We start from the raw sequence: 23974 nt of genomic DNA, 5'->3' as shown, positions 1-23974 counted from the left end.
CCCCGGAGCCTCGGAGGCGGCCGCAACGCAGACCCCCGCCCGGCTGGGCCGGCCCCTGTGGATGGCCCGGCGGGCGGAGCAGCACAAGAGGGCACCGCCCTCGGCCCGCCCGCCGAGGAGGGGACGCGAGCTGGAGGTTGAGCCCGAAGCGCCTGCACGGGGCCCGCCGCACTCTGCACTCGGCCGCCCGGGCGGCGGGGACGGGACGGGTGCCGGCGCGGGCTCTGCCGGCCGGGAGCCGAGTCCGGGCCCGAGCCCGAGCCGCACCGGGAGGCCAGAGGACTGTGGGCGGAGATGGCGGCCGCGTCGGCCGCGACAGTGGCGGAAGGGATGGAGCCGCGGGCGCTGCAGTACGAGCAGACCCTGGTAAGTGAAGCCGAGCGGAACCCTCAGGAGTGCACTCCGGTACCGCTGCTGTGGGTTCTCCTTGGAAGCGCGAGGCCCGGGGGCCTACCCTAAGCCCGCCCAGAAGTGAGCTGGGGAAACTGAGGCTCGAGGGCCTGAGAGGCTGGAGAGCTAAAGGGGGGGGGGGGAGTGGGGAGGGGGCTGCAGAGGACAAGGACATCAGGTGCTTGTCCCAGGTGTCCTTCTCTTTACCACCCCCACATACACACGTTTTCTCTGCTCCTCCTGGACTGAAGTCTCAGCACCCCACTACCCCCTCCCCAGCACCACTCACACCGTTGAACTTTTTCTCTCTACCCTCCTATCTCCACCATCCAAGACATTCCCTCTATCCCCACTAAGTGTGTGGCACTGTACTAGAATTAGAAACAAGACTGTGTGGAAAGATGGCTCAGACCCAAACCTAGCCCCCAGCCCTTACCCCTGGGGGACTGGCAACCCAGCACTGGCAAGAAGCCCTCAGGGGATTCTCTGGGGGGAAAGAGCTTTTCCTGTACACCGCCCCCCACTCTTGGTACAGGAGCTTTAGGGAGGATGGGTCAAGCGAGAATGGGTGTGGGAATTGGGACCTTTGTCCATGCTGACTGGGTATCCAGCCCCCACCCACTTCAGGGGTGTCCCTTGACCTCATTAAAAGCAGGGGTCCTGGGGCTGTGAGCTGACTCATGGCTACCATTACAACTTAGGGTTTGAGAAGCCTTTTGCCCCTTCTTGTGTCACTAGGCGGAGGACCCAAACTCTAGGGAAGGGAGTGGGCCGGTGGCTCCTTTTTACCAGCTTGGGTTGGAATTTGCTCTGGAAGGAGGCTGGGAGGGAGCCTCTCCAGGAGGAGGGGTCCTGGGTTGTAGCTGGGGCTGGGAGGTGCCCTGTTATAAGAGAGAGACTGGATGAAACAGGATGACAGGGAGAGGTGGCAGGGGCGGGGGTGGAGCCAGGGGAGAGGGGCAAGCCTTCGCATTGTGGGGGAGGTGTCTGTCAATCTGTCCTGGCTGAGAATGGGGCTTTGGTCAAAGAAGCCAGGCACCTGACCTCTGAAATGGTGTCTATCTGTTGCACCAGCCACATCTCCACCTCCTTTGCCTGGTCTCTATCTCTGGAACGAATCCTCAGGGTCATGCTGTCTCCCGAACACTCTCTGCTCCAGCCTCTCCCCCTTCTCCTTCTAATCCCTTTGTCTTTCTCACACACACTCACCTCCCCCTCCTACACTGTGTCTGCCTCTTTGTACTCTACTTTCTTTCTCTCTTTTCCTCCTTCCTTCTTCCCCTCTCTTCTCCTTTCTCTTCTCTGCCTTTCCCCTGGCTTCTCTTTTTCCCTTTCCCTCTCCTCCCTTTCCTCATTCTCTATCACTCTCTTGCTCTGTCTCTATCTTTCCCTCCCTCCCCCCCACCACCAACCCCAGCCCCAACAGGAGCCCTTTGTGTCCCGAAGCTCTGCGGGTGGCAGCCGGAATCTACTCCTCCCCACCCCCCAACACACGCCCAGCTTGGCAGGTCTAGCTGAGGCTCAGCGACTCTCACTCTCCCGTCCCAGCACCCCAACATCCCCAGTCACAGCCCAGCCATCAGCTTCTGCCGGCCCCAACCCACCACTGGACTCAGGGCAGCTCCAGAGTGGGACTGAAGCCACCAGCATTCTCCACCCACCCAGAGACTTTCTACTCCCAGCTGGGCTGGCAGGCTGGGGGGGGGGGGGTTGGTTAGGGGTGGAGAATGGGGACAAGGGGATTACGGTGGATGGGAAGGGTGCAGCTGAGTTGGTCACAGGCTAGAGGCCAAGCGGGAACGTGATAAGGATTGAGGCCCCGCCTGCTCTTAGGCCCAACTCAGCTGCCCCCAGCTCCATGAGGCCCTCATTGTTACCCTTCCGTCCTTGACCATCCCTTATTCTCTGACCTTCCTTCCTCCCACTTTCAGACTGCCTTAGGTTTTTCCATCTTTTCCTCCTCTGGGGCCTTCCCTCCCACTCCTCCTCCTCCATGCTCCCTGGGCAGGCCTGTGAGAAGAGGACGATTATTCTGCCACCCCCAGTGCTGTGCCCTGTACCTTGGCTGTCCCCATTACTCTGGCCAGGACAGCCCCCACGGTCTGTAATGTGCATTGTTTCCACACCCCAAGCCAAAGTGGAAACTATGGGTTCAAGAAGGGGCATATAATATAGAGTCTGGGAGAAGGGGAATTGATGCAGGGGTCCCCACTCAGCGCACATCTGCTAATGTCCCCATATTCCCTGTTCCTCAGATGTATGGCCGGTATACTCAGGACCTTGGGGCCTTTGCCAAAGAGGAAGCTGCTCGGATTCGCCTGGGAGGGCCCGAGACCTGGAGGGGTCCACCTTCCCCTCGGGCTCCCCCAGAGCTCCTGGAATATGGACAGAGCCGTTGCGCCCGATGCCGCAGTGAGACCTGGGTTGGGGCAGGAGACCTGGCTGTGCTGTGCTGTGCTGTGCTGTGCTGTGCTGTGCTGTGCTAAGGGGGACAAAGGCCATTAGAGCTACCCATTGGGAGGTTGAGGGTTGGGGGGCAGAGGTGGGAATACTTTGGTGCTAGCCTCCCCCCCCCCCTGCTCCATTCTTCCCTTCCCTGCTCCCAGTCTGTTCCGTACGGTGCCATAAGTTCCTAGTGTCCAGGGTTGGTGAAGACTGGATCTTCCTGGTCCTGCTGGGGCTCCTCATGGCTCTGGTCAGCTGGGCCATGGACTATGCCATCGCTGCCTGTCTGCAGGGTAAGGACAAGGGCTGGCAAGGGGAAGGCTGGGAAGAACCAACCTGCTCTCTCCATGCCACACTTGTCCAAGCATCTTGGCTACTTGGCCACTGACCACTTTCCGCAGCCAGCCTGACTGCCTCCTCTTCAGGCATAATGACTGCCACTCCCATAGGCCACAACTTCTTGCCTCCCTTCTCGAACTGCCCCTCTTCCCTGTTGTGATCTTTGTCCCAATGAATGCCCTGTACGGCCGCCTCCCTACCCCTCTTGCCCAGGCTGTCTGTGATGGATCGATTCTCCCTGGGACAGCTTGTCATATCAGTGTGTCCCAGTGGCTAGGTGGGGACTGGGTGTGTGCATCTAGGGTCCAGCAGCTCATCTTCTCCCCACAGCTCAACAGTGGATGTCCCGAGGCTTGAACACCAGCCTCTTGCTCCAGTACCTGGCCTGGGTCACCTACCCCATCGTTCTCATCACTTTCTCAGCTGGATTCACACAGATCCTGGCTCCTCAGGCTGTCGGTACAGTAAGAAAGAAGGGGAGGGCAGTGATGGGACCTCCTGAAACGGGCACATCAAATGACTCTCCTGGGACCATAACTTCTCCAGGGTCTGGCATCCCTGAGATGAAGACCATCTTGCGAGGAGTAGTGCTGAAGGAATACCTCACCCTGAAGACCTTTGTAGCTAAGGTCATTGGACTGACCTGTGCCCTGGGCAGCGGGATGCCCCTTGGCAAAGAGGTAACTCCAGATTGGGGATAGAAGGAGTCTGACCCAGTGGGGGAAGAAGATAGGCCAAGGTCAAGGTGTGCCCCTTCCCCACTCACCATTTGCTCCCACACCCCCAGGGCCCTTTTGTGCATATCGCCAGCATGTGTGCTGCCCTGCTCAGCAAGTTCCTCTCCCTCTTTGGGGGCATCTATGAGGTAAGGGAGACCCTGGGGGAAAGCAGAGGGGGAGGGGAGGCTGCTGAGGCCACGCTGACACCCATTTCCACCACTCTTGCCAGAATGAATCCCGGAACACAGAGATGCTGGCTGCTGCCTGTGCCGTGGGAGTAGGCTGCTGCTTTGCAGCACCTATTGGAGGTAGGCGGTCAGTCCAGCCCCTCAGCCCTGCCCCTGGCCTCACCTCCTTTGCCCCTCTCATCTGGGTCTGAGTCCTCAGGCAGGGCCCAGGCCTCATGTGGCACTCTGCTTTGCCCCCTCACAGGCGTCCTATTCAGCATTGAGGTCACCTCCACCTTCTTCGCTGTGCGGAACTACTGGCGAGGCTTCTTTGCTGCCACCTTCAGTGCCTTCATCTTCCGGGTCCTGGCGGTCTGGAACCGTGATGAAGGTGGGGGAGACCTGGGGGACGAGAGGAGCCCCTGAGATGGCTCGGGTGAGGGCCCTCAACACTACACCTGCCTCCCTCTGCTACTCTGCTTTCCTTTCAGAGACCATTACGGCTCTCTTCAAAACCCGATTTCGGCTTGACTTCCCCTTTGACCTCCAGGAGCTGCCGGCCTTTGCTGTCATTGGGTGAGGGGAGCTCAGGGAGCTGGGGTGCATCGGAGAGGAGGAGGTAGAAGAGGGAAGACCCCCTTTCACCCTGGTACTTCTCCCCTCTCTAGTATTGCTAGTGGCTTTGGGGGAGCGCTCTTTGTCTACCTGAACCGGAAGATTGTCCAGGTGATGCGGAAGCAGAAAACCATCAACCGCTTCCTCATGAAGAAGTGAGTTGGACCTGGGCTCCTCTCTGAGTTGTGCGATGGTCACAGTAGGGTGAGAGGGCCACCCTACTGTGGCAAAGAGTAGCCCAGTTAAAGATAGCACTTCATTGAGAAAATCAGCCAATGGTATTTTCCGGAATGATTGAACATTTTGGCTTTTATATGAATTACCTCAAAATTGGCACTTTTGAATTTTTAGTCAAGGCACTTCACATCAAAGATTAAGACTTCCATGGGGCACCTGGCTAGCTCAGTCGGGAGAGCATGTGACTCTTGATCTTGGGGTTGTAAGTTTGAGCCCCACACTGAGTGTAGGGAGTATTTAAAAATAAAATTTAAAGGGGCACCTAGGTGGCTCAGTCGGTTAAGAATCCTACTTCAGCTCAGGTCACGATCTCATGGTTCTTGAGTTCGAGTCCCGCATCAGATGAGCTCAAGCCCCACTCCAGGCTCCATACTCTCTCTCCCTCTCTCTCTCTCTCTGCCCCTCACTTACTTGTGCTCTGTCTCTTAAAAATAAACAGATAAGTAAATATTTAAATATTTTTTTTTCTTTTTTTTTCTTTTTTTTTTTTTTTGAAAAGACTAAGGCTTCCGGGACACCTGGGTGGCTCAGTCAGTTAAGCGTCTGATTTCGGCTCAGGTCATGATCTCACAGCTCATGAATTTGAGCCTCACATTGGACTCTGTGCTGACAACTCAGAGCCTGGAGCCTGCTTCAGATTCTGTGTCTCCATCCTGCTTCAGATTCTGTGTCTCCATCTCTCTCTGCCCTTTCCAGTCACACTCTCTCTCAAAAAAAATAAACATTAAACAACAACAACAAAAACCCTAAGGCTTCCTTAGGCCCTTGGCCTGGACAGATGGCACTGCTCCCTGGAGAGTGTTTGAGCCTTAGTGCCCCCCCCCCCCCGCCGTTGAAGCACGGAAATGGGTGAGATTTTTTAATCTCCAGAGCTTAACTCTCTCATTTGTGAACTTGAGGATTGGGAGCGGGAAGGCCCGAGACGGGACTTTTGGGACTGACGTCTTTCAGAGAAAGGGCAGCCCACTAAACCTGTTCCCTCTGGCACCTTTGGTCAACTTCATGAGTGACCGTAGCTTTTCCCAACACTGACCTTCACTCTAAGTCACCAGAGAGAAACAAAGGCATAAACTTCTCCATACTGTCACACAGTGTGCCCTTTGGCTGGGCTTCTGAGAGCATAGAGAGGAGTCACAGCTCAGAAGTGTCCAAGAGAGGGCTGGAATGGGTTGGATTTCTGCTACCTACTTGGGGAATCGAGGGCCAACAGAAAGGCATTTGGGCTTATAATAACCCCAGACAGCCATCACCCTTGGGTCCATCATATCACGAACAGCAAAAGGGACCTTCTCTCAGAACTGTGTGCTTTTATGTAAGCACGAGGCTCTGCTGCGACCTCAGCCCTGAGGTATGTGAGGGCACCCAGACTGTTACCAGTCTGTAGTAGGTACACCACCCATGTTTGATGCTGTGAAACCTGTATCTCTAGGCGCCTGCTCTTCCCAGCTCTGGTGACCCTGCTCATCTCCACTCTGACCTTCCCCCCTGGGTTTGGACAGTTCATGGCCGGACAGGTAACTCCAGGCAGAACAGGCACTTGTGCTTTCCCTTGGGATATATCCCCTCGAAAGCCAACAGTCTCTGCTCTCCTTTGGGCCCCTTCCCTTCACCCTGGCTGTTCCCCAGCCTGAGGCACCGTGTTCACCTACAGCTCTCACAGAAAGAGACTCTGGTCACCCTGTTTGACAACCGGACGTGGGTCCGCCAGGGCCTGGTAGAGGAGCTAGAGCCACCGGGAACCTCACAGGCCTGGAGCCCACCACGTGCCAACGTCTTCCTCACCCTGGTCATCTTCATTCTCATGAAGGTAGGGCTCTTACATGTGTAGAGCTAATGCCAACCTGGGCTTCCTAGGTGCCAGACATTGTTCTAAGCACTTTCCATATAGTCATTCCTTTTAAGTCTCACAACACTATGAGAAAGGTACTATCAGTAGCCCTTTTTTTAAGATGGGAAGTCAAGGCACAAAGAGGTTACATAATTGTCCCAGAGCTAGACCACAGAGTAAGATTTGAACCCAAGCCATCTGGTTCTGGAGTCTTCCTTTCTTTGATCCTGGGGGATTCTGGGATAGCTGGGAGCTTGTGCCTGATTGATAAGGAAGGTAGACGCCCCAGGGTGAAGCTGGGGGCTGCCTGGGGCCTGGCAGTGCCTCTACCTGTTTGAACCACCTCCTGCCTGCAGTTCTGGATGTCTGCACTGGCCACCACCATCCCAGTGCCCTGTGGGGCCTTCATGCCAGTCTTTGTCATTGGTGAGTCTTCAGCTGCCTATTCTCCTAGCCTCAACCTTCCCACCCACTCGCCGTCCCCTCTCTGCCTGGGAGTGGGTTTTGGTCCAGCCTCAGCCCCAACCTCACCCCCTGACTGTCCCCTGTACTGAATGACCCACTGGCCCCTCCCCCACCTTCTGACCCTCTCTCTTCCTAGTGCCCCCACCCTCCCCCTCCACTACCTGTTTCTCTTCCCACCCCCCTCCCTGAAGGAGCAGCATTTGGGCGTCTGGTGGGCGAAAGCATGGCTGCCTGGTTTCCAGATGGGATTCACACTGACGGCAGCACCTACCGGATTGTGCCTGGTGGCTATGCAGTGGTGGGTAAGTGCTCCAGGTCCCCATCTGTCTCCCAAGACCCCTGGCCACAGGGTCTGAGGTTCTGGTGCCCCCTGCTGGCAGGAACCCGGCTTCGCTCAGATGCAGAAGCCAGTCCCCAGTAGTGTACTGGGCGGCCTGGCAGGTCCCCGGTAGTGTACTGGGCGACCTGAAAGGCCCCCAGAGGACCATCCCTGGATGGGGAGGGTCATCTGGGACCTGAGCACCCTGAGGTGACTGAAGATGGCTACCTCCAGGGGCAGCTGCACTGGCAGGAGCAGTGACACACACAGTGTCCACGGCTGTGATCGTGTTCGAGCTCACAGGCCAGATTGCCCACATCCTACCCGTCATGATTGCCGTCATCCTGGCCAACGCCGTTGCCCAGAGCCTACAGCCCTCACTTTATGACAGCATCATCCGGATCAAGAAACTGCCCTATTTGCCTGAACTGGGCTGGGGCCGCCACCAGTATGGAGGGCTGGGCGACAAGGGGGGTGCGGGTGAGGGTCAGAAGGACCCCCTCAGACCCACCTCCAGCAAAGTCCTCAGACAGTGAAGCTGGGAGACCAGCCACCTTGCTCTCTCCTGGCCAGAGCTGCCCTGTCCACATCCTGGGGAAGCCGCAGCTAGCCCCACCTGATCAAATGAAGGCAGAAATACTCCTTGGCTCTTAGCCCTTGTCCCCATGGGCTCTGGGGCCTTCTTATGGCCCTGATGGTAGTGCTCTGGGATCCCTTCCCCATCATGATCACAAACTAAGTGCCTTTCTCTACCCTCAGGCAGTACCGGATGCGAGTGGAGGACATCATGGTGCGGGATGTTCCCCACGTGGCCCTCAGCTGCACCTTCCGGGACCTTCGATTAGCACTGCACAGGACCAAGGGCCGCATGCTGGCCCTAGTGGAATCCCCTGGTGAGACCAGGAGGGATCCCTGGTGCTAGGGGCATCTCCCAGGGTTGCTGCTCAGGAAGAGGGAGGGAACAGGAGCTCAGAACCAGTCTCCTTGGTTGGGCCAGCATTTGCCAGCCAGGGGTTCCCTCTGGTGCGTGGTCTGTGTCCAAGACCCCACTCTGGGTGTGAAAGAAGGCCGGGGGTGAGTAGGAGGGCCTCACCCCCAGCTCCTGAGTCCTCCCACCTGCTCTACCCAGAGTCCATGATCCTCCTGGGCTCCATTGAGCGCTCACAGGTGGTGGCATTGCTGGGGGCGCAGCTGAGCCCAGCCCGCCGACGGCAGTACATGCAGGAGCATCGAAATGCCCAGACCTCTCCACCGTCCGATCAGGAGAGTCCCCCTAGCCCTGAGACCTCCGTCCGCTTCCAGGTGAGCAGGGGAACCCCACAACCGCACAATCTTCCCAGATGTCACGTAGACTGGGAGGGCAATACAGAAGTGATCTGGGGCCATAGCCTCACCAGCCCCTTCCTGCCTCTGCAGGTGAACACAGAGGACTCAGGTTTCCCTGCAGCCCGGGGGGAGACTCACAAGCCCCTGAAGCCTGCTCTCAAGAGGGGGCCCAGCAACACCATGAACCTCGGGGAGAGTCCCACAGGTGGGCCTCTCTCCCACTGGCAGAGCCAGAGTACGGTCCCTGAGATCCAGTGGGAGCCCTACCCAACCTTTTTGCTTGAGCACATCCCAGCTAAGAGGCTGCCCAGATGGGCCAGGGGTAGAACCAGGACACCTCTCCTCTTGCCCTCCTCACCTCTCCTGGTCCTCGCCCTCAAAGATGACATTGCCCCCGGGGCCTTGTGTTTGGGAACACAGGGAACATGGAGCAGGCAGGCATCGCCCTCAGGAGCCTCTTCTGTGGCAGTCCACCCCCCGAGGCTGCTTCAGAGGTGAGTAGTCAGAGTCTCTGTCTCTTTCTTTCCAGCTCTCTCTCTGACACTGAGACCACCCCTCCATTAACCCTACAGAGCCTGCCTCCATTGTCCCTGCTCTTCTGCCCTCCTAGATGTCAGCTCTGTCCCTGCTGTGTGCTCTTCCTCTCAGCTCCACCACTTAACCCTCACCTCCCTCCCTGTAACATCAACTCCTCTTCTCTCTGGCTCTAACAAAGTTGGAGAAGTCCGAATCATGTGACAAGCGCAAGCTGAAGCGGGTCCGAATCTCCCTGGCGGTAAGTGTTCACTTTCTTCCTGCAGCTCAGGAGCACTGGACAGGGAGGGCTGTGGGCTAGCGGGATAAGCCTCCCCAAGCGGGGGGGTACACCTACCTCCCCCCAGCCACTAGCTGCCAACCTCTGTCCCTCTCTCCTAGAGTGACTCAGACTTGGAAGGCGAGATGACCCCTGAGGAGGTAAGGTGTGACTGGACTCTGGACCCTGTTTCTTCCTGGGAGTGTTCAGTCATCATCTTGGCTGCTGTCCCCATGGGAGGGACCATTGGGTGGGAAAAGGGGGAGCCAGCTTTCAGGAAGGTGAGAGCAGCTATTGGCACCTTCCCCCTAATCCTCTGTCTCATCCTCTCAGATTCTGGAGTGGGAGGAACAGCAACTAGATGAACCTGTCAACTTCAGCGACTGCAAAATTGACCCTGCCCCCTTCCAGCTGGTGGAGCGGACCTCTTTGCACAAGGTAGGGTCAGTCGCCAGGGGCTGCCCTGAGCTCTCAGGAGCACAGGGTGGGGATCTAGGTCCTCCCACAGTTTGGACTCAGGCAGGTGGGGGGAAACAGGGTAGCAGAGGGTGGGCTCTGTGCTGTGTTTCAAACATATTGCCTTAAAGGATGGGAGGCCGGGAGTCAGGGCCCCTTAGCCTGTTCCTGCCTACCGCAGGCATCATTTTTCCTCTGCTCAGCCTTGCCCCCAGGGAACTCTGGGCCAAAGCAGCAACAAAGACAGGGTTTGAGCTGGGTGGAAGCCAGAGGGCCAGGCCAGGGTCAGAGCCAGGCAGGAGACTGCCAGCACCCAACAAAGCTGATACACCCACAACTGAAAAAAAAATTGGTGAGAAACAGGCAGGATAAGAAACTCTAATAAACAAGCTAGCAAATGTCCAAGTAGGGGTGGGGACACTGCAGAGAAGAGATAAACAAAGATGAGAAACGCCCAGTGGGGGGCTTGGAATGTCAGACCCCAGAAAGTCTGACTTAATAATGTAGGCCAAAGGAAAACTGGTAGGTACACAGGAAGATAGCTCAGTAGAAGGGCAAAATGGCCTGCAGACAAGGGGAGAAAACTTGAGTGCAGAACAGGTTGGTGGAGGGTGAGGCTGACACTCAAGGAGGGCTGGGGCTCTCTGTGGAGGACTTTCTCGGGGCCTCCCCAGCATGGACAGTGGCCTCATTGGGCATCTTCAGGCTTCTAAGCGAAGGCAGGAAGTGCAGGCACACCCAGCAGGGTGCTGGGGTAGAAACCGAGCGGAGCATTTTAGCCAAATTGTTGACAGATTTAAACGTGCAAGCCTCCAGGGCATGGGGATGCAGGCAGTGGAGGAATACTCCCAAGGTCTGCAGCTCCAGCAGCTAGCCGAGGTGCAAGCTGAGCCTAAGAGCCCAGACAAGCAGGGGCTGGGCCAGGAAGGACAGGGCACAAAGAAAGAGAAAAGCAAAAGGTAATTAAAAAAAAAAAAAAAAAAAGCAAAAGGTAATAAAGGAACTTAAAAAGCCTTTGGGTAAAGACATCAGATGAAAATGACTGGGGAACTACAGTACAGTTGCAAGAAAAATATATATAGACCTGAGAATACACTGAGTTTTTATTTAAAGCCTTTCTTCCTAAGAACTCTAAAGCTTTTCTATCGTGTTGCCATTTTTTATAGTGTCCACTATGTGCCAGCCACTTGCTAAGCTCTACACACGTTTAATTTAATCCTCACAACTGGACTGTAAAATGGATACTGTGATATTCCAGTTTTTATAGATGAGGACATTGAAATTCAGAGAAGTTAAGCAAGTTGCCTAAGGTCACACAGCTAGTAAGCAGCGCAATCAGACTGGAATCCAAGGTGGTTTGACCCAAAAGCCTGGGGATTTAACCATTTTAATACATGGGGAGACTGAGGCAATGAAGAGGTCACTTGCCTGAGTCAGTACAGCAGAGCCAGGCCCAGAGCCCAGATTCCCTGGCCACAATCCCAGGATTCTTTCAGAAGGCCACGCTGTCCCTCTCCCTGTCAATTCACTGTTCCCAAGCCCAAGATGTACAGGCCCTCCAATGGGCTCCCTGGTGTCTAATTAAATTAAAATGAAAAAGAACAAAGTAGGTGTTTGTTACAAACTTAAAAATCAGAGGAAGAGAAGAAGCCTTTGAGAAACCGACTAACAAAAGTACAAAGAACTGGAAGTGATAAGAACATAAAAGATGAGAATTCAAAATGGCCTTGTAGGCCTGAAGAATCAATTAGTAGTAGCCCAGTCAAGTTCAGGAGGCGAACATTCACAGGGAGAGGGAATCCACTGGAGACTATTTAGGGACCTATGAGACTAGAGCTTGCCAGCCATACCAGCTACTTGCCACATTCATTCTGAAGCCACCTGCAGACAAGCAGGGGCAGGGGAGGCTAGGATGCCAAAGCTAAGCCAGCCCGGCTTTCCCTAAATCCTCAGCCTGCCATGTGTTAGCTAGCTGTGTAGCCTTGGCAAATTTCTTAGCCTCTCTGTGCTTCGCTTTCCTTATCTGTAGAATGGGGCTCAGAGTACCTACATCATAGGTTTTTCTTTGGATAAAGGACTTGATATGGGATACTTAGAACAGTGCCTGGCCATAGTAAGAGTTCAATATATGTGAGGAATGACTTCTACTACTGCTTATACTAAGAGGCAGACAGCGGGGGACTTGAGGGAAGGGTTGAAGTGTCCAAGAAATTGGTGTTTTCAGAAGAAGATGAGTGATTATGTGAGGCTGGAAGCTAGAGTGTCTAGCAGAATCTGAGACCAGCTGGGATGGCCTTAGGCAGAGTCTTGTGGGCTATTCTGGGGAGTATGGGCTCTAACTCAAGTTTGAGAAAGCTCATAGGATGGCAGAGCCATGCTGAAGGGAAGGGAGACCAAAAGCAGAACCCATGAGGATGTTGTGGCCTGGTCCTGGTAAGGATAGTGAGGGAATCAGCATGGCCAAGATGTTCAGGAAGCAGATCGGCAAGGCTCGGTGACTGCCCGGGACCAGTGGTTTGCAAACCTAAAAGGCATAGAGTCCACCAGAAGCTCATTCTAATTAAGATTGTGGAGAAAAAGAAAATCCAGGGGAACAATTTAATAGGATCCTTGGGAGAAGACAGAGGGATTATTAAACCATAAGAAGACAAAGCTAGTGGATTATTAAAACAGAAAATCTGATAATATAGGTTTCCCTTTGAAGTCAGATGAGGAAACTAAAAGGTAACATGTAGCATGTAGGATTCAAGTTAGATATGAGGAAGAACTTGGTAACCCCAACAAGTTATGATAAACGTATTGAAGGAACGTAGAGAAGCTTATTCTAAAACTGAACTTCTAACTGCTTTATAAGTACTGTCATGCCTTAAATGGAGAGTTAGGAAAGCTCTGGAAGCCCTCTAATGATTTAGCAACTGTATAAGAAAATATTTTTGAAGCTTTCAGATGGCTATAATGAGTTCTGAGTAACTAGTATTCAAAAAGCTGGGTTATTAATGCCCATTTTGATTCAAACATTAAGCCAAGAGACTTTACAAGTAAACTGAAAACACTGCGATAAGTGATAGGCCAAAAATTCCAGGAACTGCTGTGTCAGTAGTGTTTTTCAAGACATCTGGCCCAAGAAAATCTACTTAGAACACAAGGAGAACTGGTTGACAATTCCTGAGCTCTTGGTGATTACATTTGAAAGTTGTGGGGAGAGTCCAAAGCCAGAAAGACATGGGAGTTTGTGGTTGACTGTTGTTTCCCTGGACTTCAAGCTACATCTCAACAGCACCTGGGATGCTACTTGGGCCCCAGAAAAGGCAAACTGTATGCGAGACGTAGAGTGCTTCAGGCCATGATTGAAATGTCAGAGCCACGGTAAAGGACATTTTAACTGCCAGCCTGCTGGAGGCAAAGGGGAAGCATGTGTCAGCTACTAAAGTGGGGTGAGAGGCACAAAATTCAGGGCCAGTACCCCTAAAGGATATGGAACCTCCCTGCCAGATACCTCTGTGACTGATTGGACATCTGCACAGGAGCGGGGCTGTAGAGGGATGAAAACTATCCTTCTATAGAGGGATGAAAACTCCTTCTGGAGCTGCAAAGTCACTTCACCACTGAGCCTCATACTGCCTCTCCTGTAGAATGGGTATCTCAGAATAGTACTGAAGTTACTAATTTCAGAAAGATCTCAGTGCATGGCCAATCATTACATGTCACATTTGAACAGTTGTTCTGTCCTCCATCATCCTCTTTCTAACATGGGATGAAGAATCCTTCCTCTGTTTCTCCACCAAATAAGCAACCTAAAGATTCCCTCTATCAAGTTTCTGAGGCCTGGCTGCAGAAATGTCCTCATTATTCTTTTCCCTCTGGTGGCCCTCCCTTCCCCACCCCCCATCTATGTATGGCACCACTACTATTCCCCACCCCGGCCTTGTCCTGGGTCCCTCTGGCCTGTAGATGGTGTACATGATGTCCAGTGTATTTTCTCCCCACCCTGCAGACTCACACCATCTTCTCACTACTGGGAGTGGACCATGCTTATGTCACCAGTATTGGCCGACTCATTGGGATCGTCACCCTAAAGGAGGTGAGACGATAATGGCCATCAAACCATTTCTGCTTCCAAACAGGCATGCAGGCTTGTTTGTGTCCAGTTCACCTGGGGTAAGTGTTGGGGTGGAGTCTGAGCAGGGAGCTCAGAGTCCACACATCTGACCCTCTACCCTTTCTAGCTCCGGAAGGCTATCGAGGGCTCTGTCACAGCACAGGGCGTCAAAGTCCGGCCGCCCCTGGCCAGCTTCCGTGACAGTGCCACCAGCAGCAGTGACACAGAGACCACAGAGGTGCATGCACTCTGGGGGCCCCGCTCCCATCATGGCCTCCCCCGGGAGGGGAGCCCTTCTGACAGCGATGACAAGTGCCAATGAACCCCCTCAGTGGGTGGCCTAGGATGGCAGTGGCTGTGGCTGTTGGTCTAGACCGTGAAGCTCTCCTGTCCCGTCTGCCTTGGGAAAGGAGGCGCCTGCACTAAAGGCTGGAGCCCTAGCCTCCCTTCCAGTCCTGGGGTGCCAAGCTCCTCCTGGTTCATCCTACCTGGAATCTGACCCAGTGCCCACCTGTAGCAAGTGTTCCATGGGCAGGAAGATCAGCATCCCCCTGGCAGGACAGGGGTGGAGTCACTTGACCCCTGCTCCCCCTTTGAGGGGGAAACGGGTAGAACTAAGATGGGTTTATACTGGAACCTCCAATGACCAGATGTATATAGAGATTTACAAAGATTTTTATATTAATTTAATAAAACAAATTCTTAAATAGAACAAAATAAACACCTAATGAGCCACTTATATATAGAATGCCTGTGCCCATCAGCTCTTGTTCTTACCTTGGGCCCTCTTACCTGCCAAAGCCTACAAGGCTCGGAATTCTGCAGCCACCCAAACCCCCCACAGCCATAAAACTCCAGAGCTCACGGTCTGTGGAACACAGGATCCACAGAGGCCTCCGCTGCTTAGTTATCAACACGCTAGCTGGGGCAGAGGCCCGCAGTGCTATAGCTTTGGCCTTTCATTCAGCCGAGAAAGGCACTACCCTCCTCCCTCCCCAAGGAGAGACACTCCCACATGACTGTCACTTGTTGGCACAATTCCTGCCTGGCTCAGGCCCCCACAGACAACTGCCCAGCCACCCACGTGGCCCCCTTGTGGCCCTCTCTGGAAGAACATTGAAGTCACAGGTCCGTAGCAAGTGGAGCCATCCCTTCTCCCAACTCCACTCTGACAAGAACTAGGTGAATAGGGCAGCCAGGCAGGCTGTGAGCCGCTGGGATCCTGCCCACACATCCTACAAGGGGCCAGGAAAAGGGCAGAGGGTACATGCCTTCATCAATCCAGTGCCTCCCAGAGAATATCCGACTGAAAGAACAGACCAAAACCCCTCTTTAGGAAATAGAAGAAGATTTAGAGATGATGGAGAGGCAAAGCACAGCACGAGCCCAGCTGGGCGAGGGGCCCTTGGGGGAAACGGCTCAATCCTAGGCTCCAGGAGGGTAAGAGCCAGCCCGCCCTGGGATGGGGGAGGAGTCTGTCAAGCACTGCACATGGACTCAGAGGTGGAGAGAAGCAAAGAGAGAGGCACGGGGAAGGGGGAGAGGGGGCCGGGCTCCCTCCCGTTCCACCCCACAGGGCCCAGTCACAACCACCCCCTTAGGGGTTCACATCATCCAAGGAGGAAATGTGTATGTGGCATTTTTGATTTAAGAACATGAACATCACTGTCTGCCACAGCTGTAGCCATGCCCCAGGGGCCCCGGGCAACCCCCGGCAAACCCCAGGAGTGGGGGCAGGACATGCGCCCCCAGCCTGGCCCCTGCCTCCTCTCCAAACACTTTCATGCAAAACACACAACGGAGGAGTGAGTGCTCCCAGGAGCCCTCTAGGCTTTGGAGCTCTGCTGGAGGCCTCCAGCCCGCACTTGGGCACAGAGGCTCTGCCCCCAGCAGCAGCCAGGGGACGCATGCCACCACCAGGCATGATTTGGGTCACTGTTCCTCTGGCTCTGCCTCATCCGCGTCTAAGGACACCACCCCAGAAGAAGCTACATCAGAGGCTTGCCGCTGCCGTTCCCAGCTGCCCACTGGTGGCGGGCAGAGAGGCTGGCAGTCCTTGCAGGGGGCTGGCTCCTCCTCGGCGGGGGAAAGGCAGGACTCCATGAGGGGCGAGTTGTAGAGCGAGTCCTGGGCCTCCAATGGGCCCAGGCTACGGAAGGCACTTTCCCGGCTGGGGGGCAGTTTGGCGAGGAGCAGCTCGTCACCCAGCAGCTGGGAGGCCAGGCGGGCTGGGGAGCCCAGCAACCCATCCTCCAGGCTGCACAGACTAGAGCACAGGGTCTCTGGGGACACGGTCTGCGAGCAGTCGCTCTCAGGCTCCACAGAGCCCTGGCGCATAGGCCTGGAGAATCGGTGGCCAGTGAAGAGGTCCTGGAGGTGGGGCCCCAGGGGCAGCTGCCCAGCCATATCTGCAGGGGGAGAAAAAAGAATTAAGCCCTACTAGCCCCATGTCAATTGACCAACCTGGAAGCCACATTCTCCCCACTCCACCCTTGGCACCCCTAGCTCTGGGGAGAGTGGGTAGGAGCTGGGTAACTGCACAAGTCACTTAACCTCTTGGTGCCTCGGTTTCCTTAATGGCAAATTGGAGAGTCTAATATACCTACTTATGGGGTTGCTGAGAGAACAAAAGAATGTAGCACAAAGTAAGAAAGTAATAAATGCAGGGCTACCACACATGGTTGTGCCAGTGGTCCATTGCACGAGGGGAGCCTATCCAAGGCAGTGAGTGTGGACTGAAGTTCAGCCCACCCTCTGCTCATCAAGCAGCATGCCCTAGCATGGGACCGTGCCCACCAGAGAGAGAGGTGCTTTTTTGAATTTGCACGAAGGTTCTACGTGGGGTTGTGGTGGCCTCGGATAAATGTTACTATCATTACACCAAGGATCAAAAAGCAGGCCTGCAACTCAATCAAACGAGAGCATTTATGGTTTTGGGCTCCATCTTGGCCTCAGGCAACCAAATCAGTCACCTCTGGACCACAGCAGAACTCTAATGTATTGCTAGTCTGCTCGAATGTATTGCTCTTGGAGAATCTGTTAATTAGCTGGAGGGGTGGGGGCTGGTGGAGGCAATCTTCAAAGGCAAAGAAGTAGGGGTGGGGGGAGTGTTGTGAGGCATGAGCCTAGAAGCTACAGAGAAAGTCAGCCATGTGGTCTGGGGATTGGAAGATGAAAGGAGGGCTGTGCACAGCTGCACAGCCCCCCAGGGTCCCCTCTGGAAGCACTGGCCCAGAGAAAGGCCGACAGGCAGGTCTCAGATGGAATTTGAGGATGCTGAGCATGAGCCAGCACGGCCCTGTGGGCGGTCCAGGCCCAGCACGCCTTCCTGTTTGTCTGGGGCCACGGCCCTGTGAGGTGCTATGCTGCTGTGGCTCATCTGTGCTGCCACAGCTGGCCAGAAGGCTGCCCTGAGAGGGAAAGGTGAGGCACAGCAGACCCTCCCAGAGACACAGTTGCACAGAAGGTATCGGTGAGGTCTCTGGACTACAAGGCCCAACGGCACAGGCAGAGAAGGCTCCGCACCTATGGGAAAGGAACTACTCCATTTCCAGGTGCTGACTGCCCCCCCATGAGCGTGGACAGCCCTCTTGCCCCTGGAAATGTCAAGGACTGCCTGGACAGGGTCTGCACCCCACCCCTTCCAAAAGCCTCTGAATCACAAGGCCTCTCATTCAGTCCCACCCCAGCTAGGGGCACGAGCATGGGCTGCCCCTCACCTGAGTCAGTTCCTCCAGGGTAGTCTTCATCATAGGATTCATCGGTGGAATCCTCACCATCCACCGAAGACCACGCCCGGAGCTTGGCTTCTGCAATGGCAAACTGCTCGGCCACTCCTGTCGGGGAGGACACGGAATTCATTAGCGGAGAAGGTTCGTTAGCAGAATACATTAGAGGAAGAATTAAGACTAGGGCTCAGCTTGGAGACAGGAGAGGAAAGAGAGAGGGGTATGGAAAGACTCCAACCTCCACGTCAGGTGTGAGGCAATGGGAGCATCCCTATGACAAATGTGTGGCTGACCCCTTCCCGTCCCCACCTGCTGCAAAGCGAGCCTCTTGTTCACCCTCGCTGAGGTCCGAATAGGAGGAAAAGGCTGATTCCAGGGCAGCAGGTGAGTCGCTTGGCTTGCTCCAGCCCTTCCATTCAATGAGGTGAGCCACTCGGCCCTGGGCCATAGCGGTGGGCTTGGTCACGTGGTCCTTTACCACCTGGGAAATACCTGCAGGTGGGGCAGAGGGAGGCCTGGTTAGGGCACAGGCCAGGGAGCATCTGAGAGGGGAGTGGAAGGGTGGTGGTAGTTTGGGTCCACATGTGCCTTTGGATGGGAGGAGGAAGCTGGGATTCATCTGAGAAGGGGAGGAAAAGAGAGATCCCAGCAAGAGCTCACAGGATACAGTCCCCAATGTGTATGTGCAAAAGGAAGAAGGAAGGACAGAGTGGCCAAAGGTATGGGAAGGGGGTGCGTACCATGCAGGGAAGATCTGGCCAGCGCAGCAATCTCCTGGATAGTTAGGGCTCTCCGGGACTTGGGCAGCATCGCGACTGTGTCTCCAACATTCACCTTGGGTGACAGCATCAGAGAGTCAGTGCCCCTCTGACACTCTGTAGCATCCCTACATGCCCATAACCCACCCAAGTTGTCAAGGGAATATGGGAGCTGGGAAGAGACGCCAGGGCAGCACATATGTCTCAGTGGCTGCTGAGACACGTAAGAGAGAGGCTAAGAAGCCAGGACCAGCAAGCTATGTGCTCCCAAGGAGCAACAGAGATCCAGGCGGACCCAAAGGAGCAGAACTGTAGCTATCACCCCTGCCCCACCTTCTCAGCTCCCAAAGGGGAAGGAGGCAATCTGGGAAGTCAAGAACCTTTGACAAGGAAAAAGAGGAAGGGAGAAAGCTATGGCATCAAGGACTTCCTCCAGGTCCTCTCCTCTTTGACCATCTCCTCTCAATCCTCCAGCTGTTTTTACAGGCTACCAGGGCCACAGACTCAGCATGACCCAAACCAAACCCAACACCTTTTCCCACATCTGGCCCTGCTCCCCAGCTTCTTTACTCGGCATCACGCATTTGCCCATTCAGTCTGGCTCCAAGCCTCAGCATGACCGTCAACTCTCCCCTATGCTTTGCTCATCCTTTCGGCTCCCACTGCCACTGCCTTCCCTTCCTGAAGCCCTCAATACTCCGTGTCCAGATTAGCATAGTTGGAGACCCATGAGCTCCTCCAATTCCATGCTATTTTCTTAGCCTAGGATGTTGTGTAAGTGTTCCTCTCCCTCCTCCCCATGGCTGGCTAGCTCCTTCTCATCTTTTGTCTTGGCTGAAACATCATTCCCTCAGAAGGGTCTTCCTGGCCACCCAACCAGTTTTCCATCCTCCTTCTGTAACAAGTCACCATCCTCTATAAACGTACCCTGTGTGTGTAATCATGGCCCACTTTGTGTGTTTCCTTATTTGTCGCTGGTCTCCCTCACTGATCTTTAGCTCTTGAAGGAATTTGGTCTCTTTTGTCACTGCTGCACCCCAGTGTTTAGCACAGTGCCTGGTACACAGTAACCTTTCTAAACACATAGGCTGAGTGAATGAGGCAAAGTATAAATGTAAACAAATAATTTTCCTGGAATGCAACTGGTCACGTGTCCCTATTTAAAATCTTTTCTGGGCTCCTCTGCTGTCCAATGAAGTCCTAGTTTCACAGCAAGGCACAGAATGAGCCCACTCTGTGAGCCCCCTGCCTCCTTCCAGGCCTTGGAATCCATGACAGATCTCCTCTGCCCAATAAAACCCCACTTTCACCTTCCCTGTCAGCAAGCATCCCTCCTGCCACCAGGCAAAGGAACCTGGCTTTCCCCTGGGCTAAGAACGCCATCCTTGCCTGACAAAATGCTCCCTACCATTTAAGGCCTGACTCAAGTGTCACCTCCTATTATATTTTCAGTCCAGTCTTCTCTCTGTTTCTTCTTAGATACCCCCCTCCCCGCCCCCACACCCACCTCAGCATTGCCCTTCCATCTCTCCTGAGGGATCTCAGGATGGCAGGGCCTGACTGATTCACCTAGGTTCCTACCTCCACCCTACACCTGGTTCAGTGCTCCTCGGCAAGCCCCGTCAAATGTTTCCCTCAATGAATGAATGAAGTTGGAAGCACATGACCCCTCCCTGGCATTGCCTAGCTCCCACCCCTCACAAGAGGGACTCCACCTCCTCCCTTGACCTCAGGCCCACCCTCTGCCCGCACCGCGCCCCCCCCCCCTCCCCCGCGTCAGTACCTGGCTTACATGGGCCCCAGGGTGGCGCCGTTAGCTTCCGGCCAGGCCTGGGGGGAGGAGCACCTGCTGGGTGTTTCCTGGCTGGCTCTCCCTCCCTCCCCTCACTGCCCCCAGCCACCGCCATCCGTGCCCGGCGCTGCGCTGCGCGCAGCTGCGGCCCAGGCCCAGAGAAAAGGTGTGTGTCTCCCTGGCAACCCATCACCATGCAACAGGATCTCCCGGGATACGGCCTGGGATGCGCTGACGTCAGCGCCCAAGGCGCGAGCAAAGCCCGCCCGCTGGCACCACGCCGAGCAGAGCAGACCGGCGCGGGGGCGGCCTCGGGCCCCGCCGGCCGGATAGCGCCTCCGCTCGCAGGAAAAGAGAGCCAGAAGCAGGCTGTCGAGGCGGAGGTGGGGGATACAGATCCCCTTCATGTGAATGCGGCCCCCCTTCCCCCTACCAACACCAGGGGCCCAGCACCTCTGGCAAGTCCTGGCTGTCCACGGAGGAAGGGCGGGAGGATCGGCTCCAGCCTCGGAGGGTCCGAGCAGATCCCAAGGAAGACAGAGAGAGGCCCCGAGGAAGTTCGATCCACTCCACAGCCCAAGCCGGGTCCGAGGCCACTGAGGGGTGGGGGAAAGGCTGTTCACCTGGGCTCTCACTTGTGCCAAAATCCTCATTTTTATCGCGCTGCCATATCATTTTTCCTCACCCCTCTCCCCTTCCCAGTATCAGCAACCACCTGGTGCTCTCCACAATTCTGAAAGCCCCTATCCCACATTCCTGACCTTCAGGCCCCTGGGACCACTTTGTGGCAGCCCACTGGCCCCCTTCCTCCTCTGGATACATTTTACCGTCAGAACCCTAGGGATGAAACCTACACTTTCATAAATTCTGAATCTTGGGTTTCTCGGCCTACCCATTCCTCTTGGAAAGCACACCGCAATCTTCCACCACCATCGCCATCCTCCTCCCCACTACCACCTTGGACCCTTTACAGCCTTGCTGCCTTCCTTCTCTTGGTTCTTTCCTCTCGCCAGCATCAGCTGGTATGCAGCTCTTTACTCTTCTCTTCTGACAAACCCATGATTTTTTCTTACTTTCATCCCAGTCCCCTAAGGCTTTTTTCCTGATGCCCTGTCTGGCCCCAGCCTGGTTGTTCTTGTATCATCCTGGTTCCCACTATCTAAACCAGAGTAATTTTCCTTTTGCCACCTGAGCACCCAATTCCTCAGCTTCCCCTTACCTCCCAGATCACATCTACAGTCCCTGGTCTCACCTCTGCGACTCGTCTGACAAGTCCATCGTCCTCCAGGCCCTTCACGCTGCCATAGAAACATTTTGCCCAGCACAGAAATCATAGGCATGCTGGCTGTGTTGATGCAGAGAACCAAAAGCCCAGAACTGCTCCAGGCTCAGCTCCCAGTTCTATTCTTATTTTGGCTCCGGATGCTGAGCCAGTCCCCTCCCCACTTGGAACCTGTGCCTAGTCACAGAAGGAGAACACTCCTGCTTCATGGCTTTGAGGAGGTGGGAGTGCCAGGGGCCCAGCAGAGCTCTCTGAAGCTCAGGGAGCTGAGGCCCATCCCCTAGACAGTGCCAATAGGCAATGTACATCACAACTGACCTTTAGCTGGAGTAGCCGTCTCTGTCCCTGAGCCTCAGCCAGCTGGTGGTCCCCAGAAATGCTACCAACCAGAAGGAAGACACAAGGTTACAGGCCATCCCTGGCCCCAGGCTGGTACCTAATCAGGGCTCTCAAAGCCAGTCCTAAGGTCAGCCAAATTCTCCCCTGACTACAGGAGGAATGACTTCCTGAACCCCAAGCCTTAGCAGGGCCAGAGGGATCAGAGCAGCCTGCTGCTTCTCAGCTTCAAAAGCCATGAGGTTAATTTAGGACTACAAATCCCAGAATTCCTCATGGGAACCAAGGAAAGTACAAATCTCAGCTAGTCTTAGCTTCAAAACATCTCAAGTACCAACCACTCTAAGGCCTGTATGACTGACCACCTGCCCTGAAAGCCCAGGACCCATTCCAAAACCCAGCCTTCAACTTCACGGGAAAAAAAACAACAACAACAACAACGCTGCCTGGCTTTGGGCTTGGAGAAACCCAGGACACTTAAGTTGGCTGCTGGACCTCAGATGCATAGGACTATGGCCAGGCCACAGCATGCACCACCCACCATCCATGGGAACCAAGGCCCAAGCAGCAGGGATCAGCAGTTGTAGGAAGCCCTGATGGCCTCTCTCCTGGCTCCTCTTTCTCTACACAAGGTAGGATAATGTTTTTGTGGGGAGTGGGGAAAAGGAACTAAAATAGTAGTTACGAGGTGAGAGGTGATCAGGTGCTCACAGGTGCCCCAAATGGGGCCTCAGTCTCCTTCATAAACTAGCCGACTCTGGGCGGGGGAGTACAAAAACTCCGTGCTGGGGTGCTTGACAGCCTTTGCAGGCTACCTCCTTAAGGGTATTGGGACGCAGCTAGAAGAGGCAGGTTCCCAGCAGAGAGCCACTCCCAGGACAGTGAGAGGAGAGGTGTAGGCTGGGGGGCGGCGAGTGTGTGGGCGTGGATGGCCAGTTGCCATGGACAACTTGCCCCTCCCAAGGCTGTGCACCTCCTGCCACCTTCAGCGGTGGGAATCCAGGCGGAAAGACCACGAGTCTACCCTGCAAAACCCAGAAGCAGGCAGGCCGTGGGAGCGAAGCCGAGTCGCTTTAGCCCCCTCCCCGCTCCTTTCCGCTCCCTCCTCTTAACAGGCCCGCCTCCCCGGTACAAGCTCCTCCCCCTCCCGACACCGGCCCCTTCCTCAAGGCCCCCACCCACCCGCGGCCCGCGCACCGGGCAGCCGCAACCCGATTCTCCAACCCGTGCCCGGCCTCCGCCTCTTACCCTGACCCGCCGGACTCCGAGAGCCGATACAGCCCATGGCCGGGAACCCAGGCACGCTAGCCCGCGCTCGGGGCTCGGGCCATCGCCTTGCAGAGGGTCGGGCCGCGGCCGCCACCGGGGAGGGGAGAGCCCGAGAGAGGGGAGGGGGTGGGAGCCGAGCGTCCGCCGCCGCTCCCCGGAGAGGGAACCGGGCCGGTGACGTCAGCACGGGGGCGTGGCCACTCGCGTCACCACCCAAGGCAGGCGGGGCGAAACACGTCACAGCCACGCAGAGGCGGCCCGGGGCCGAGTCCGGAAACACCTCGTCCCCTCCTCCCAGGCCATACTGCGCAGCGACCCCGAAAGGCAAGGGTGGGAGGGAACGCTCTGGGCCCGGGCTGCCAGGTACACAGAATGAGGACGGTCAAAGTCGTTGCATCCAGCCCCATCCTTTCACAGATGAGACCTTGAAACCATAAAGGACTTCTCCGGCTATAAACAGTTTGAAACCCAAGGCCTCCTCCACGTTATTGGGGTCTGGATCACATTCTTCCAGGAGTTCAGTGTGTCTAAAGGTACCCCACAGCTATTTGTCTCTCTCTTCTCCCCTACCAAGCAACAGGACATCCCACCATGTCTGCTTCAAGGGTCCA

General features: G+C 55.4%; 2 protein-coding genes across 7 annotated transcripts; one reads left to right on the top strand and one right to left on the bottom strand.

The window, feature by feature from the left end:
* The first annotated feature begins 228 nt into the window (after positions 1-228).
* CLCN2 (chloride voltage-gated channel 2) lies at positions 229-14766 on the top strand. The gene is made up of 24 exons (XM_047098620.1): positions 229-366; positions 2646-2802; positions 2997-3128; positions 3505-3633; positions 3721-3854; positions 3962-4039; positions 4123-4201; positions 4326-4451; positions 4552-4636; positions 4729-4830; positions 6342-6426; positions 6564-6719; positions 7097-7166; positions 7397-7507; positions 7759-7972; positions 8284-8417; positions 8654-8826; positions 8941-9055; positions 9271-9344; positions 9566-9625; positions 9766-9804; positions 9977-10081; positions 14094-14180; positions 14326-14766. Exons 1-24 carry the CDS (start codon positions 295-297, stop codon positions 14518-14520), a joined length of 2712 nt encoding a protein of 903 aa, XP_046954576.1. The 5' UTR covers positions 229-294; the 3' UTR covers positions 14521-14766.
* A 95-nt stretch (positions 14767-14861) lies between these two features.
* FAM131A (family with sequence similarity 131 member A) lies at positions 14862-23545 on the bottom strand. 6 transcript variants are annotated; one of them, XM_047098614.1, is made up of 7 exons: positions 22780-23103; positions 22077-22137; positions 20930-21072; positions 18667-18760; positions 18236-18418; positions 17918-18034; positions 14862-16606 (listed from the first exon to the last, which is right to left on the bottom strand). In XM_047098614.1, exons 4-7 carry the CDS (start codon positions 18734-18736, stop codon positions 16131-16133), a joined length of 846 nt encoding a protein of 281 aa, XP_046954570.1. In that variant the 5' UTR covers positions 18737-18760; positions 20930-21072; positions 22077-22137; positions 22780-23103; the 3' UTR covers positions 14862-16130. The 6 variants fall into 6 exon arrangements, with proteins under 6 accessions (XP_046954570.1, XP_046954574.1, XP_046954569.1 ...); XM_047098618.1 differs by lacking the exons at positions 20930-21072; positions 22780-23103 and adding an exon at positions 23343-23545; XM_047098613.1 differs by lacking the exons at positions 22077-22137; positions 22780-23103 and adding an exon at positions 23343-23545.
* Between the last annotated feature and the right edge of the window lie 429 nt (positions 23546-23974).

This window comes from Lynx rufus, unplaced genomic scaffold (assembly GCF_022079265.1).
Source record: "Lynx rufus isolate CCGP_SWC_20201006 ecotype Redwood Valley unplaced genomic scaffold, mLynRuf1.p SCAF_5, whole genome shotgun sequence".
NCBI classification, from domain to species: Eukaryota; Metazoa; Chordata; class Mammalia; order Carnivora; family Felidae; genus Lynx; species Lynx rufus.
The sequence above is the reverse complement of the archived record's forward strand: the minus strand, read 5'-3'. Positions and strand labels throughout refer to the sequence as shown.